General features: G+C 44.1%; 1 protein-coding gene across 1 annotated transcript; it reads left to right on the forward strand.

Moving 5' to 3' along the window:
• The first annotated feature begins 2,550 nt into the window (after nucleotides 1–2,550).
• Nucleotides 2,551–8,947, forward strand: LOC120065191 (zinc finger protein Eos-like). Its single transcript, XM_039015979.1, has 8 exons — nucleotides 2,551–2,732; nucleotides 3,896–3,947; nucleotides 4,090–4,188; nucleotides 4,366–4,629; nucleotides 4,822–4,989; nucleotides 5,138–5,287; nucleotides 5,428–5,559; nucleotides 5,759–8,947. Exons 2-8 carry the CDS (start codon nucleotides 3,911–3,913, stop codon nucleotides 6,571–6,573), a joined length of 1,665 nt encoding a protein of 554 aa, XP_038871907.1. The 5' UTR covers nucleotides 2,551–2,732; nucleotides 3,896–3,910; the 3' UTR covers nucleotides 6,574–8,947.
• The last annotated feature ends 4,799 nt before the right edge of the window (nucleotides 8,948–13,746 follow it).

Genomic DNA, 13,746 nt, shown 5'->3' on the forward strand with positions numbered 1-13,746 from the left:
TTTTTATTATTGTCTCATTCATTCCCTTTTTTGACCTGCACTGTTGGAGCTCGGAGCATAAGAATTGAATCTAATCTATTTGATTGTGGGTGTCTATACAGTGCATTCGGAAAGTATTCCCTTCTTCCACATTTTGTTACGTTCTTATTCTAAAATAGTTTTTTTTAATGTTTCATCAATCTACACACAATACCCCATAATGACAAAACAAAAACTATATATTTTTTTGTTGTTGTTGCAAATAACAAAAAAATATATAGAAATAGCTTATTTACATAAGTATTCAGACCCTTTGCTATGAGACGTGAAATTGAGCTCAGGTGCATCCTGTTTCCATTGATCATCCTTGAAATGTTTCTACAACTTGATTGTATCACGTTTTAGGGAAGACTCAGATGCAGACAGTGTCGAAGTAACAAAAGTTTATTACTAGAACAGGGACAGGAAAACGACAGGTCAAGGGCAAGCAGAGGTCAATAATCCAAAAGGTACAGTCAAAAGGTACAGAATGGCAGGCAGTCTCAGGGTCAGGGCAGGCAGAATGGTCAAAACCGGGAAAACTAGTAAACAGGAACTATAGAAAAAGACAGGAGCAAGGGGAAAACCGCTTTTAGGCTTGACAGACAAAACGAACTGGCAACAGACAAACCGAGAACACAGGTATAAATACACTCGGGATAATGTGGAAGATGGGCGACACCTGGAGGGGGGTGGTGACAAGCACAAACACAGGTGAAACAGATCGGGGTGTGACAGATTGGAGTCCACCTGTGGTAAATTCAATTGGTTGGACATGATTTGGAAAGGCACACACCTGTCTAGATATTATGTCCCAATGTTGACAGTGCATGTCAGAGAAAAAACCAAGCCATGAGGTTGAAGGAATTGTCCTTAGAGCTCCAAGACAGGATTGTGTCGAGGCACAGATCTGGGGAAGGGTACCAAAAAATGTCTGCAGCATTGAAGTTCCCCAAGAACAAAGTTTCCTCCATCATTCTTAAATGGAAGAAGTTTGGAACCACCAAGACTCTTCCTAGAGCTGGCAGCCCGGCCAAACTGAGCAATCGGGGGAGAAGGGCCTTGGTCAGGGAGATGACCAAGAACCCGATGGTCACTCTGACAGAGCTCCAGAGTTCCTCTGTGGAGATGGGAGAACCTTCCAGAAGGACAACCATCTCTGCAGCACTCCACCAATCAGGCCTTTATGGTAGAGTGGCCAGACAGAAGCCACTCCTCAGTAAAAATCCCATGACAGCCCGCTTGGGGCAAATACAGATGTACCAAGCTTGTAGTGTCATATCCAAGAAGACTCGAGGCTGTAATCGCTGCCAAAGGTGCTTCAACAAAGTGCTGAGCAAAGGGTCTGAATACTAATGATATACATTTGCAAAAATTTCTAAAAACCTGTTTTTGCTTGGTCATTATGGGGTATTGTGTGTAGATTGATGAAGGGGGGAAACTATTTAATCCATTTAGAATAAGGCTGTAATGTAAACAAATGTGGGAAAACACTTTCCGAATGCACTGTATGTGAGAGACTTTATAAAATGTGTTTCACCTTTATTTAACCAGGTAGGCCAGTTGAGAACAAGTTCTCATTTACAACTGCGACGTGGCCAAGATAAAGCAAAGCAGTGTGACACAAACAACACAGAGTTACACATGGAATAAACAAACGTACAGTAAATAACACAATCAAGAGTAAAGAATCAAGACGCATCAAGAGACACCAGAATGCCACATTTCAACTGATATCATGCAGTTAAATCAACGGAAACCTATTCTGATAGTTCTCAGGCTCTACATGGCCTTATTTGGATGTACCATGCAATCACATTTTCTCTTTTGGACACAGAAACACACACACACACACACACACACACACACACACACACACACACACACACACACACACACACACACACACACACACACACACACACACACACACACACACACACTGTACAGCAGTAGTGCCACCCTGTGGCAGATAAGTAAACAGCCGATCTAAACTGTTTCGTATACTGTCTTTAACATTACTACCACTGCCAAAGTTCTAGTTTTAGGAATACAAATATGTGATTGAGCTTGTTTTTCACCCAGGTCAGTATAAATGTCTGAAGTCAATCTGCATTATTAGACATTATCAGTGACTGTACCCGACTCTTTCGCAGTCTTATGATTGATATTTTATCCTTCAAACGATTTTACTACACTTCTTCTTCCCAACCACTTGATTTTCATAAATCATCCACTCATCAAAATCTTTAGGGAACAAAAATTATACTTCTAGTGGGCTGCAGCCTAAATGAAACTATCTTTGATGAATACAAGGGCAGCCTAGTTTAGTAAAAATACAACACTGCTGAAAAGGGAATTGCCAAGAGTGTGCAACAAATCATTGCATGAAAGAAAGACAGCCTACAGGGAATAAAAAACGATCATCTTTCCTCTGAATGAAAAAACTGGACTATCTAGGTACTAGGTCCTATGTGACATTTAATGTGCAACACGTGGGTCAGTGGGGGAAGATGGCAGTCCTTAGCGGAGCCACAAACTCGATACACGACATTCTGTTGATGAGAATCCAAGGGAGTTGGATTAAACCGGTCTGTATCCCGGAAATTGTTTAGAATTTGAGGTAAATGCTGCCGGGAGATGCTGTCGCCGCAAGAGAAAACAAGCGGAGAACCAGAAAAATAAAATCACAGAATCGAGGCCTATCGTGACAGGTACGGAAGTTTTTCAAAAAAAGATTTGTGTAGATGCTGTTTCTACAGACGGTTTGTTTAAATGCTTTTAATTAAGTGTGTAGCTGACGATGCCATCAGCCAGATAGGCTAGCTAACTGATAAGCTGTAGCAATAGTGAATGTTTCTGGGCGGTGGGTACCATAGCAACCGCTTAAGAAACATTATTAATATAACTAGCCAGCCAGACATGCTAAAACGTGGAATTGAGAGTAAACACTTGTATCTACAATGTTTGCAATCGATATGATTTAGCTAGGCATCATTAAGAGTCATATTTTATGTTCTTTACTATTTTGTTTTTGTTATATCGAACTGTCACTGTCGGTCTTTCTGACTCCGGTAGCTAGCTAGCCAACGTTAGGTATCTGAAAGCAATTGGCTAGTTACCGTAGTAACGTTCGTTAACAACTTTATCAGTTGGCAGGCTGGCCAGACAGCTAGCTAGTGGTCGCTGAGTTCAGTTAGCTAGCATGTGCTAACAAACTAGCCAACTAAATGAGCCATCTGACTAACGTCAAATATCATAACTAACTAGCTAACCCTTTCATCCGTGCTAACCAAATATAATTTTTGCTAACGTAGTGCAGGTTACAACCCCCACCAAAGTGAACAACTAGCTAGGTAACGTTACCAAGCACGAATATAGTCTGTTTGGTGGTTATAATAACCTGCATAACCAATGTATCTATAAAAGTAGCTAGCTTTTTAGGCTGTCACACTGTAAACAAGTAAAGTAGCTAACTAGATATTTCGATACACATTGACTGAGTGTTAGTGACTTTCTTCTGTACATAAACTTAGCCAAATGTATCTTGGTTTTTCCCAGTTAGTCTTTAATTGTTATGTACTTGGCTGGTAGCATATTTGCTTGTATTGCAATCTAGCTCTATCAACTAAATTACAGACAGTATAGGCCTAGTCCACAGTCTTGAAGAAATTGATAGCTAAGTGTTCAACAAAAGGCCATTGTATCTAGCTTCATTTCATGTCCCCTGAAATTGCTGGGCTTGGCTCAATGAGGGCCAGTTGCACTTCAGGAATTTTCATCTACTATGCATTTCCTGGAACTGTGAATGTGTGTACAGAAGAACAACTGTGATAATTTAGAGGCTCTTCTCTACCTGTTTGTTTTTTCCCTTCAGTTAGCTGGTGTTAGAATGGATGACGACTGCAATGGCCATCCCTACATGTCAGGTATGGAGGGCAGGGCATGGACAGTCCTTTGTATTAGCTGACTTACTGACCTTATGGTTGTGACATTATTGAGATGACTGAATGGACTGTCAGTAGGCCTGTGTGGTGTGTGTGTCTGTCTGTCTGTGTGTGTGGACTGCAGGCAGTGGAGACTCTTCGAGGGAGTTTTCAGGGGCCATGGGAGGCCGCACAGTGAGCACCCCCAACAGCCAGCACACTTCCCCCAGCCGTTCTCTTAGTGGTCAGTTCCAATTAGTCAATTCCTTTGTTGTAGAAGTAGTGAACTTTATTATTCCCAAGGGAGAATATGGTAGTTGGTTTTGTGGCTCAGATGTTTTTATTCAACTTTAGCAAGCACAGCCGTGTCTCTGCTCTCATCATATGTCCCTCTCCTGGTCTATTCACTGTCTCTCTCCAGCTAACTCCATCAAAGTGGAACTGTACAGTGATGAGGAGGTGGGCCGTGGCACAGGGCCAGAGGATGAGAAAGGGGACAAGGTGGAGGAGGGGGATTCTGAGCAGGGAGGAGAGGCAGGAGGTGGCTACAGGGAGCTGGCCAGTCCGGAGCCCATGTCACCAGGAGGTGCCATCCGGCTGCCCAATGGGAAACTCAAGTGTGACGTCTGTGGGATGATCTGCATTGGGCCCAATGTCCTCATGGTGCACAAACGCAGCCACACAGGTGACTGACCACTTAATTGAGTGATTAGTCCTTTATAAGATTAGTTTGCGGAGCAGATCTGCCCCGAAACCAGGTTGAAATTGTGATTTGGGCACGTGACTGGGAGTGAAACTGATTTCAAATTACTCAAACTGGTTTGAAATTTGGTTTGTACGGGGTCGGGGTGTGTAAACTGGTATGTGCCTCCTCCAGGTGAGCGGCCATTCCAGTGCAATCAGTGTGGGGCCTCCTTTACCCAGAAGGGGAACCTGCTGCGTCACATTAAGCTGCACTCAGGGGAGAAGCCCTTTAAATGTCCCTTCTGCAGCTATGCATGCCGCAGACGGGACGCTCTCACCGGCCACGTCCGCACTCACTCGGGTGAGAGGGATACACATACTGTACACACATTATCGCACACACTTGGGTGAAGAAAAGAGGGTCTGAGTTGAGCCTGTCAGTTCTTGAGCAAAGTACACACACACATTCTGTATGTACTGTATTTACGGTATGTTGACTTTGTCCCCAGTGTCGTCTCCCACAGTGGGAAAGCCCTATAAGTGTAGTTACTGTGGACGCAGCTACAAGCAGCAGAGCACCCTGGAAGAGCACCGCGAATGCTGCCACAGCTACCTGCAGAGCCTGGAGACACAGAAGCCAGCCAGTGCTCACACTCAAGGTAGAGGCGAACAAACTCTCACACACGCACACAGAGCAACCTATAGAGCCTTGATAACTTTGACATTTAAATCACATTCATACATACACAAACACTGCATGTTACTGCTTTTATCTACGGTGTGATCATGTCTTCTATAGTAGAGGAGCTGAGGGACCTGGAGTTCATGCCTGACACCCTGCTGCAACCTTCCTCAGACAAGATTACGTTCATCGATCGGCTGGCCAACAGCATCACCAAACGCAAGAGATCCACACCACAGAAATTTGTAGGTCAGCACTTAATTGGAATGTGTAAAGGGGTGGGGTGAGCAAAGGCACCACTCACACACACACAGGTAACACAAAGGGTACAACATCATTGATGAGATCAGGTGTCTGTTTAAAAATTTAAAAAAATACCTACCTTCACATCACTAGTTTCTCTGAGTTGTGGTACAGTGTGATTCCCTGCCTTCTATCTGCCCTGCAGGACAGAAGCACATGCGCCACAGTCTAGCTGACACGCCTTACGAGCTCAGCGCCACCTTTGACAAGGACGGGGAGACACACCACGGTCTGGACCAGCCACACTACACCGTCCTGGGAGGAGGCTACCTGGGGGTGCCAGGAGCTGGTGGATCTGAAGGCCTCCGACCCATATGGCTGCCACCCCCTCACCCCTCCTGCCTGTCAGAGCTCCGGCCAGTCATCAGCTCGGCGCACACCCCCATAGCGCCGCCGAGGCTGGACTGCATGGGGGCCGGGGCTGGCCTAGGGTCCACAGGAGTGGGGGGCAGGGAGGCTGCAGAGGGTCACGAGGACCTACCTCTTGGCCGCAGCCACGTCCCTTCGCCTAGCAACGTTTGCCAGGACTCCACAGACACTGAGAGCATGCCGGACGAAGTGTTAAGCAATGTGGTGCCTGCCCTGCCTCTCCACAACAACAATCACCACCTCCACTCCAACCAACACCCATCCCCCCTACTGCACCACAGGGGTAGGGACAGACACAGCCCAAGCCACGCCAGGGAGAGGGAAGAGGATGGCAACTCTGCCATCCCCCCGGCCCCAGGCTCCCCCACCTCCAGGGAGGTGTTTCGGGTGGTGGACGGAGAGGGGCACGTGTTGCGCTCCTTCCGCTGCGAGCACTGCCGCGTGCTCTTCCTGGACCACGTCATGTTCACCATCCACATGGGCTGCCACGGCTTCCGCCAGCCCTTTGAGTGCAACATCTGTGGCCATCGCAGCCAGGACCGCTACGAGTTCTCCTCGCACATTGTCCGCGGGGAGCACCTGCTAGGGTGAGGGATGGCTGGGTGGGCCTCTGTACTTAGGTTTTGTTTGTTTTTTACTCTGAGAGAAGGGCCTGCTTGGGTTTGGTCTGCATCACAATAGGGGGTAGTAGGAAACTGCTTTTAGTAAATTATTTGTGCAAAGGCGTTGATACTGTTATCACATAAACCTCGACTTCAAATAGGCACATTAGGTCAATTGCATCACTTTTAAAAAAGGAAAGAGAATCCTCACCACTCTGACTGCACTTTTCAAAATGCATGAATTCTTAATGAGAAAATGCACTTTAAAATAGATTTTATTCTGAAGTAAAGGGAGTGAATGCACTTTTTTAAAATCCTCAAAGTGCCTTTCTCTGCTGTGGTCTACCTTTCCTCTCTTATCCTGGTAAAAACTGGGTGCGCAAAACAGCGATGCTACCATCTAAACAATGTGATTTATATGTGACATTTTGAGTTGTTTCGTCTACTGCACTTGAATCAATATTTTAACCAAGATAAGAACATTCAGGCTTCCTTGGAATTTGTCAAAGCTCTATTTGAAAAGCACTTAACGGATCTATTCCATTCCGTAACACACCTAGTCCCTGGGGGTGTGGCAGACAGTGTTGTTTAAGATTGTGTGTAGATGGTATATATTACTGTTGGTCATTTATTTTAATAAGTTGCAGTGCAGACCAGACCCAGGATCCCAAGATAAATGTTCAGAAGAGATTTGAGGGGTTGGCCTCAATGAGGAGTGCACTTTCCAATTTCAGTTTGTGTATAGGTGTGTGTTTGTTATTTTGGAAGTTAAGTTAAATGAGAGTTTTAGGCTTTTAGCAGTGTGCATGTCGTGGAATGGGGTGCAGTATGTTTGTTTCCTTTAATTGTTTTTGTTGCACTGAGATACCTGCCGATATCATTTACATTGAACAATTTTATAGAAGATTACACTTATGGCCTGCACCTTCCTCTGTGCAGCATGTTGAAAGAAATAAAACGTTTTTAAAACTCATTCCACAAAAGAAGAGAGCCACTGCCACTATTTTGGAGTTGATGTCAACAAAGGGCAGGGAAAAGATTTTTGGCAATTTTAGGTCCTTGATATCCCACTGCTTTGTGTACTACAAAACAAACCTAAATATGATTTTTATTTACAAGTGAGACCTAAAACAATTGTATATTCATTGTGCTGTGCCTTTCATGACGTTGACCTGGGGGACATGTATTAACAGCCATGTCTTGCCAACATATATCTTTATGGATGAGAAGATGTAGTTATTTTGACAATATAACATCAAATATCCTGTCTGCCCCTGCTAAGTAGCCTGCCCATGCTGAATTCTAGATTGCCCTTCACTAGTCACTTTGATTGGCACAGTCACTCATTTCTTAAGTAGCCTAATCATGTTGATGTAAATTGTATTACATCATCCAAAAAGGAAATAAACATGTTTAAAAAAAGCACTCGGGCATGTAAAAGATATTCAGTTGATAAGTACATGTCCACAAGATTGTTACCTGCTGCTAAGGCATAAATTAGTAGTGTGTGGTTATCCTCGGTGGTTGAGATTGAGAACGTAGTTCTTCGGAAGTGACATTGAAATGCTTATTCTTGTTCAATGATTTTCCTTTTTTCTCATTGGACTTGTTTTTATAGAGCATTGATGTTGGTAAACATTTTCCTTGGAATCATGACTCGTTTAGATCCCTTTGGTCAACTTTGACTACCAAGATGTATAGTTTGTATTTTATTTTCCACAACAATGCTTTGCTCAAAGTAACTTGATGAATACGCACTTGTGAATTTAAAAAAAGCACTTACATTGAGAGATTAGGAGACTGAGGGTAAGGGGTCAGTTAGGTCCTGATTGGTTTTGGCAGTTGCCTTACTCGTTTACCTAATCTCTTGGTCTTCACAGTGAATGAACTTGGAAGCCTGTGGGGTTTATACCTCTTGATTAGGGCCCCAGAGTTTTCTATGGTCAAGCAAAACTACTGGCCCTACTTATGACACAGATGAAGTATGACAGACTGGAAAATCTGCCGTGGGATTTCTTTTTAAAATAAAAATGAAACTTTACCTCATAATTGCCTCTGGGGGGATTAAGGTTTGGTGAATGTTTATTTTTTTTGGTGGTTAATTTTATGTTTTGACAGCGACAGCTCTGTATCTTCACTATTTGATATTTTAATACATTTTACAAAAAAAAAAAGGAATGTGGCTTTGAAGTGGAGTACAAGAAAAGATCTTAAACTATTTCATAGCACTTACATTGTGCTGAATTACAGGGCATAGTTGCATTAATGTTAATCTGTACTGGTGTTTGCCTTGTGAACGGATATGTAATTACTCTTCAAAGTAGATATTTAGAATGTAAATAAAAAATGGTTTAATTATTGAACTGATGTGGAAGTTGTGCATCGTTTCACACTAATTCGAAGGGCAGGATCTCTCCAGATCTGTTGTTTCTCTTTAAAAATCGGTCTATTGTGCCTTACTCCCTGAGGTTCACTGTTTGAGGATGTTGGCTCAACATAGATTTGAGGACAGAACACTTGGTCCAGGGTCAATCTCAATAAGAAGTAACAAATGTATGTAACAGATATTAGGGGGAAAAAAAACTTTAACGAGTGTTAATTATAGCTGTTTCACATCAGTCACCAATCTGACACTTAGCTACATAGACATGACCTTGTCATTCCACAAATCAGGCTGATGGCACAGCACAAAACTCTAGCTTCTGACTCATCTCACAATAGCTTCCATTTACAAATGTGCCTGTGACTTTACTCAACTGTGTTATGATGCAAAAACAGTTTGTTCTGTAAACCAAATGGCATGTACACAATAATGGACATTAACTGCCAAAGATCGAGGTTTGAGATGGCATGATATTACGGGTCTTTATAAGAATTAATTCTGTCTGTCCCAGAGTAGATAGATGGCTTGTTCTAACAGAGCTATATTAAAGAGCTTGTCAACTGAAATACTAGCAGAGATGTCTGGGCTTTGGTAAGTGTTAAAATGCCAATTCTGTTAACCTAACCAGACAAGGATAATAGGACAGGATGTCTCATACTTGCCCTGGCAGTGACCAGTGCAGTTTCTCTTACATGAAATCCATTTTGACCAGAAGTTAAGCAAATCCTTGAAAAAAAGTAAAGGAGGTGATCCTGGATTTTATTCTTTGGTGTACTACACTGGATTGCCATTATGCTTTTAAAACCTGGTGCATGTGGTAACAATGTGGTCTGCTAAACCTTAAAAGTTCACAAAAATCTAAAGGACAAATTATTTTGTATTTCCCCTTAAGGCACCCCAGCTTCAGAGAAAAATATTTTGTTACTGATGTGTGCTTGTTTTTGCCCTCGTTTCAACGTTCCTTTCCTTTTCAAGGTTTCTTGATTGCACTGTGTTTGTGTTCCCTTTGACTTGACTATCTGCTCTGTTACCTTTACTCCTGCCCCTGTGAATGGTGTGGATTCGCTTTAACTGCAGAGCCTTTTTTCATGTACCATAATGTAATTAAGTATTTGTGTATCAAGATTAAACTACTGTAAATTTTGTACTGTATTGAAGGAGAGTATTCCAAATAAATACACTTGACTGGCTGATATTTTCTACAATGATAAGACATTCATATTTATAAAGATGTATATAAATGTTTTGCAAGTGAAAAATATATTCAAATCAATCTGTTTTACATGGGCTGTGGAGGAACTCTGGGTGGGCCACCCTGTAGAAAGAGAACACATTCCATCAGAACAGTATTCCACAATCACATCATGCAGTAACAGCCAACGTTAGAGGAAAAGCAAGAATGGAAATGTCAGTTTCTGTATTTGACTGAGGATTCTCTCAATCCAAACAGATATCCCAGACATGAGGATTTGTGCAGGCCACAGGTGTCAAACTCATTCCATGGAGGGCAGTATTTGTGGGTTTTCGCTCCTCCTTTGTACTTGATTGACCCATTACGGTCACTGATTATTTAGGAACTCCCCTCACCTGGTTGTCTAGGTCTTAATTGGACAAATTGAAAGGAAATAAAGAAAACTAGCACATACTCAGCCCTCCATGGAATGAGTTCGACACTCATGATCACTCAAGTTCACGCAGTAGTGCAGTTTCACATAGAGCTTGGGCAAAACAGGCTTGCCAGAAGAAAGGATGTTTGAGTATGAAGTGTAATAAACCAAGGATCTGGTGGATTTAATCAAGCAAAATACATGCTCCAGTGCCATTCAATGCTAGCATCACATGACTAGTTACCCTCAGACCATTCAACAATCTACTCACATTCAAACACGCTAGCCTCTGAGATATCCTTGACGGCAGCAGCCTCAACAATGTTCCTGATGACAAACTTTTTTTATGGCCTTGTCCTTGTGCAGCGGATGGGCTGCACATGCCCACAGCCCTTCTTGGCACGACCACAGTTCCGTCTCTTCTTAGTCTATAAAACAAAGGCATAATGAATGTCTTGAAACATCAGCAGAGGCTCACTGTCGAGTTATTCACAAGTGTTCCTCAACTCCAGTCCTTTGTGTAGGTTCATTTCAGCCAATTAGCTACTCCCATTAGCAAGGCTCAATCAACTGATCTAAAAACGTCACAAATGCTGCGTTAGTAATTTCAGTAAAATTAATATAGGTAGAATAATTTGTTAAGCACAAACATACAGTGCATACAAACAACCAACCTGCGATTTCCCGACTCTTGGTCAACCAAAACAAAACCCATGTTTCAAGCAGGCTCTGTTTCTGTAAGTTAGGTTGGATAAGGGAATAAAGACAGACACCAATGTCAAGTTCAACAGCCTTGTTAAGCATTGTACAAATCCCTACACGTGGAGTCTGGGGAACAGTCCAGCTAGTCGATTACCTATCAACTAGACTCCGTAACATCATCCTTTTCAATAGAAAGTGCAAACATAACGGCATAACATTGAGTTCTTAACAGTCAAGTCATAACAATTGAAAAGCATGACATTTTCTTTTTACTTTAGTTGTCATCTTCCTTTTTTTTCTTTTTTTTAATTAACAGACAACAAGTTAAGTCTCTTGCTTACAGAGTAAGCCTGTCCGGTGGCTTGCACAGCCGACCCACCCGTGAGTAAGTATTGGCTCTGACAGGTGTAGGATTAGGGCCACGAGCTGGAGAGTTTGGTGGGGTAGAAGCCTCACCTTCAGTTGGCTCATGTCTCAATTCTGCACCCCTTACCCTTAGGCCTGGACTGTGATCCAGCTCATCTAGGTGAGTGTATGGCATGTTCTGGTTTGTCTGCTCTGCTACGCGCAGATCCACCCGATTGCGACGATAGAGGGAGCCACCAACATCCACCAGGTAAGAACGTGGTGCAACTCTCTGTAGGCATGTGCCCAGCCTCCAAAGTCCTGTGTGGTCTCCCGGCAGCGGTTTCATCCTTATAGTTTCACCCACCTCCAGCTCTGGTAGGTCTCGAGCAGTCCGGTCGTAGAAGCACTTAGCGAGCTGCTTTCTGTGACACAGTTTGTCCGTGACGCCAACCATGACGCAGGGCTCAAGTAGCTTGTTAGCTACGGGGATAGTAGTCTTCAGACGTCTGGACAGAAGGCGTTGTGCTGGGCTGCTGTCCATGTTTTCGGTGGGTGTGTTCCTCCACTGTAAGATCGCTTTCCATGGGTCGTTGCTGTCGCGCAAGGCCCTGCTTAACAGGTTTTTTGCAATCTTGACAGCTGATTCTGCCTTGCCATTTGCTTTTGGGTGTCTTGGAGAGGAGGTCACGTGGTCAAACTCCCATTCTGAGGCGAAACGCTTGAACTGTGCAGTGAATTGTGGGCCATTGTCCGTGATTACCTTGTCAGGCTGACCTTGCCTTGCAAACTGCGCCTTGCAGCGCTTTATGACCGTCTCTGCAGACAAGTCAGGGAGCAGTTCAATTTCCCAAAAGTCAGAGTAATGATCAACGATGAGAAGATAGTCCTTTTGTCTGTGGCTGAATAAGTCCATGCTGATGATTTGCCAGGCCCTTGTGGGCAGTTCGTGTGACATCATGGTTTCCTTTTGCTGTTCATGAGCGTACTCGTTGCATGTGGTACAGTTGCTGACAAAGTCTTTAATTTCTGCTTGCATGTTTGGCCAGTATAATGTTTCACGAGCCTGGCGGTAGCATGCGTCACCTCCAATGTGACTGGAATGTATGCGGGTAAGCATCTCTGGACGTAGTGATTTGGGAATAATGACCTTCTGACCTCTGAACAAGACGCCATTTTGCACACTGATCTCATCTCGAAAGGTCCAGTATTCTCTCACTGTGAAAGGTGTCTCCTCTTTCAGATATGGCCAACCTGCGAGAGCCATGGACTTCAGTGACTGTAGGTGTTCGTCCTTGTCAGTATGTTGCCTGATCTGGGCTAGGCGGTGATCTGTGACGTTTAAGTAGTCTGCCTGATTGATCTGTTGAACATCTTGTTGTTCCTGCTGTAGCGAACAGATGGCCTGCCGCTGATAGGCAGTGCCTCGACCTGTACATTGTGCTGTTGCCCTGCTCAGTGTGTCGCTGATGTACATCTCTGGTCCTGGCTTGTAAATGACCTTCAGGCTGTAGTTTTGCAGAGTCAGGAGCATGCTTTGAAGCCTCTTGGGCGCATTGAGGAGAGGTTTACTGAATATGGAAATGAGTGGTTTGTGGTCAGTTTCAGCGGTGACCAGCTCTCGACCATATAAGTAGTGATGGAATCGCTGGCAGGAGAAGACGATGCTGAGGCACTCTTTCTCAATTTGTGCATAGTTTTGTTCGGTGGGGGTGAGCGCTCTCGAGGCAAACGCAACGGGCTGGCCTTCCTGCATAAGGCAGCATCCAAGTCCCCTTTGGCTAGAGTCACTCTGGATTGTGACAGGCTTCGTGACGTCGTAGTAGCGCAACACTGGCATGGATGAAGCCAGAGATTTCATCTCCTGCACTGCGGCCTCGTGCTTGGGTAGCCAGTGCCACGGTGTGTCTTTGTCCAGCAACCGGCGCAGAGGCTCACAGACTGCTGATAGGTGTGGCATGAACTTTGCAAGATAGTTTGCAAAGCCGATGAGACGCTGTACTCCTTTTGCATCAGACGGGTTTGGCATGTCGAGGATCGCTTGGACCTTGTCTGGGTCCGGCTTCAGGCCTTTTGCCGAGAGAATGTGGCCATGGAAGTGGACGTCTTTCACCTTGAACTGCAG

This window comes from Salvelinus namaycush, chromosome 20 (assembly GCF_016432855.1).
Source record: "Salvelinus namaycush isolate Seneca chromosome 20, SaNama_1.0, whole genome shotgun sequence".
Lineage (NCBI taxonomy): Eukaryota > Metazoa > Chordata > Actinopteri > Salmoniformes > Salmonidae > Salvelinus > Salvelinus namaycush.

What these genes read in the sequence shown, in the direction of transcription:
- LOC120065191 (XM_039015979.1), top strand. Translation starts at nt 3,911, where the DNA reads ATGGATGACGACTGCAATGGCCATCCCTACATGTCAG. An exon ending in CCCCAGCCGTTCTCTTAGTG is followed by an intron (nt 4,189 to 4,365) that starts GTCAGTTCCAAT and finishes GTCTCTCTCCAG; the next exon opens with CTAACTCCATCAAAGTGGAA. An exon ending in AGCCAGTGCTCACACTCAAG is followed by an intron (nt 5,288 to 5,427) that starts GTAGAGGCGAAC and finishes TGTCTTCTATAG; the next exon opens with TAGAGGAGCTGAGGGACCTG.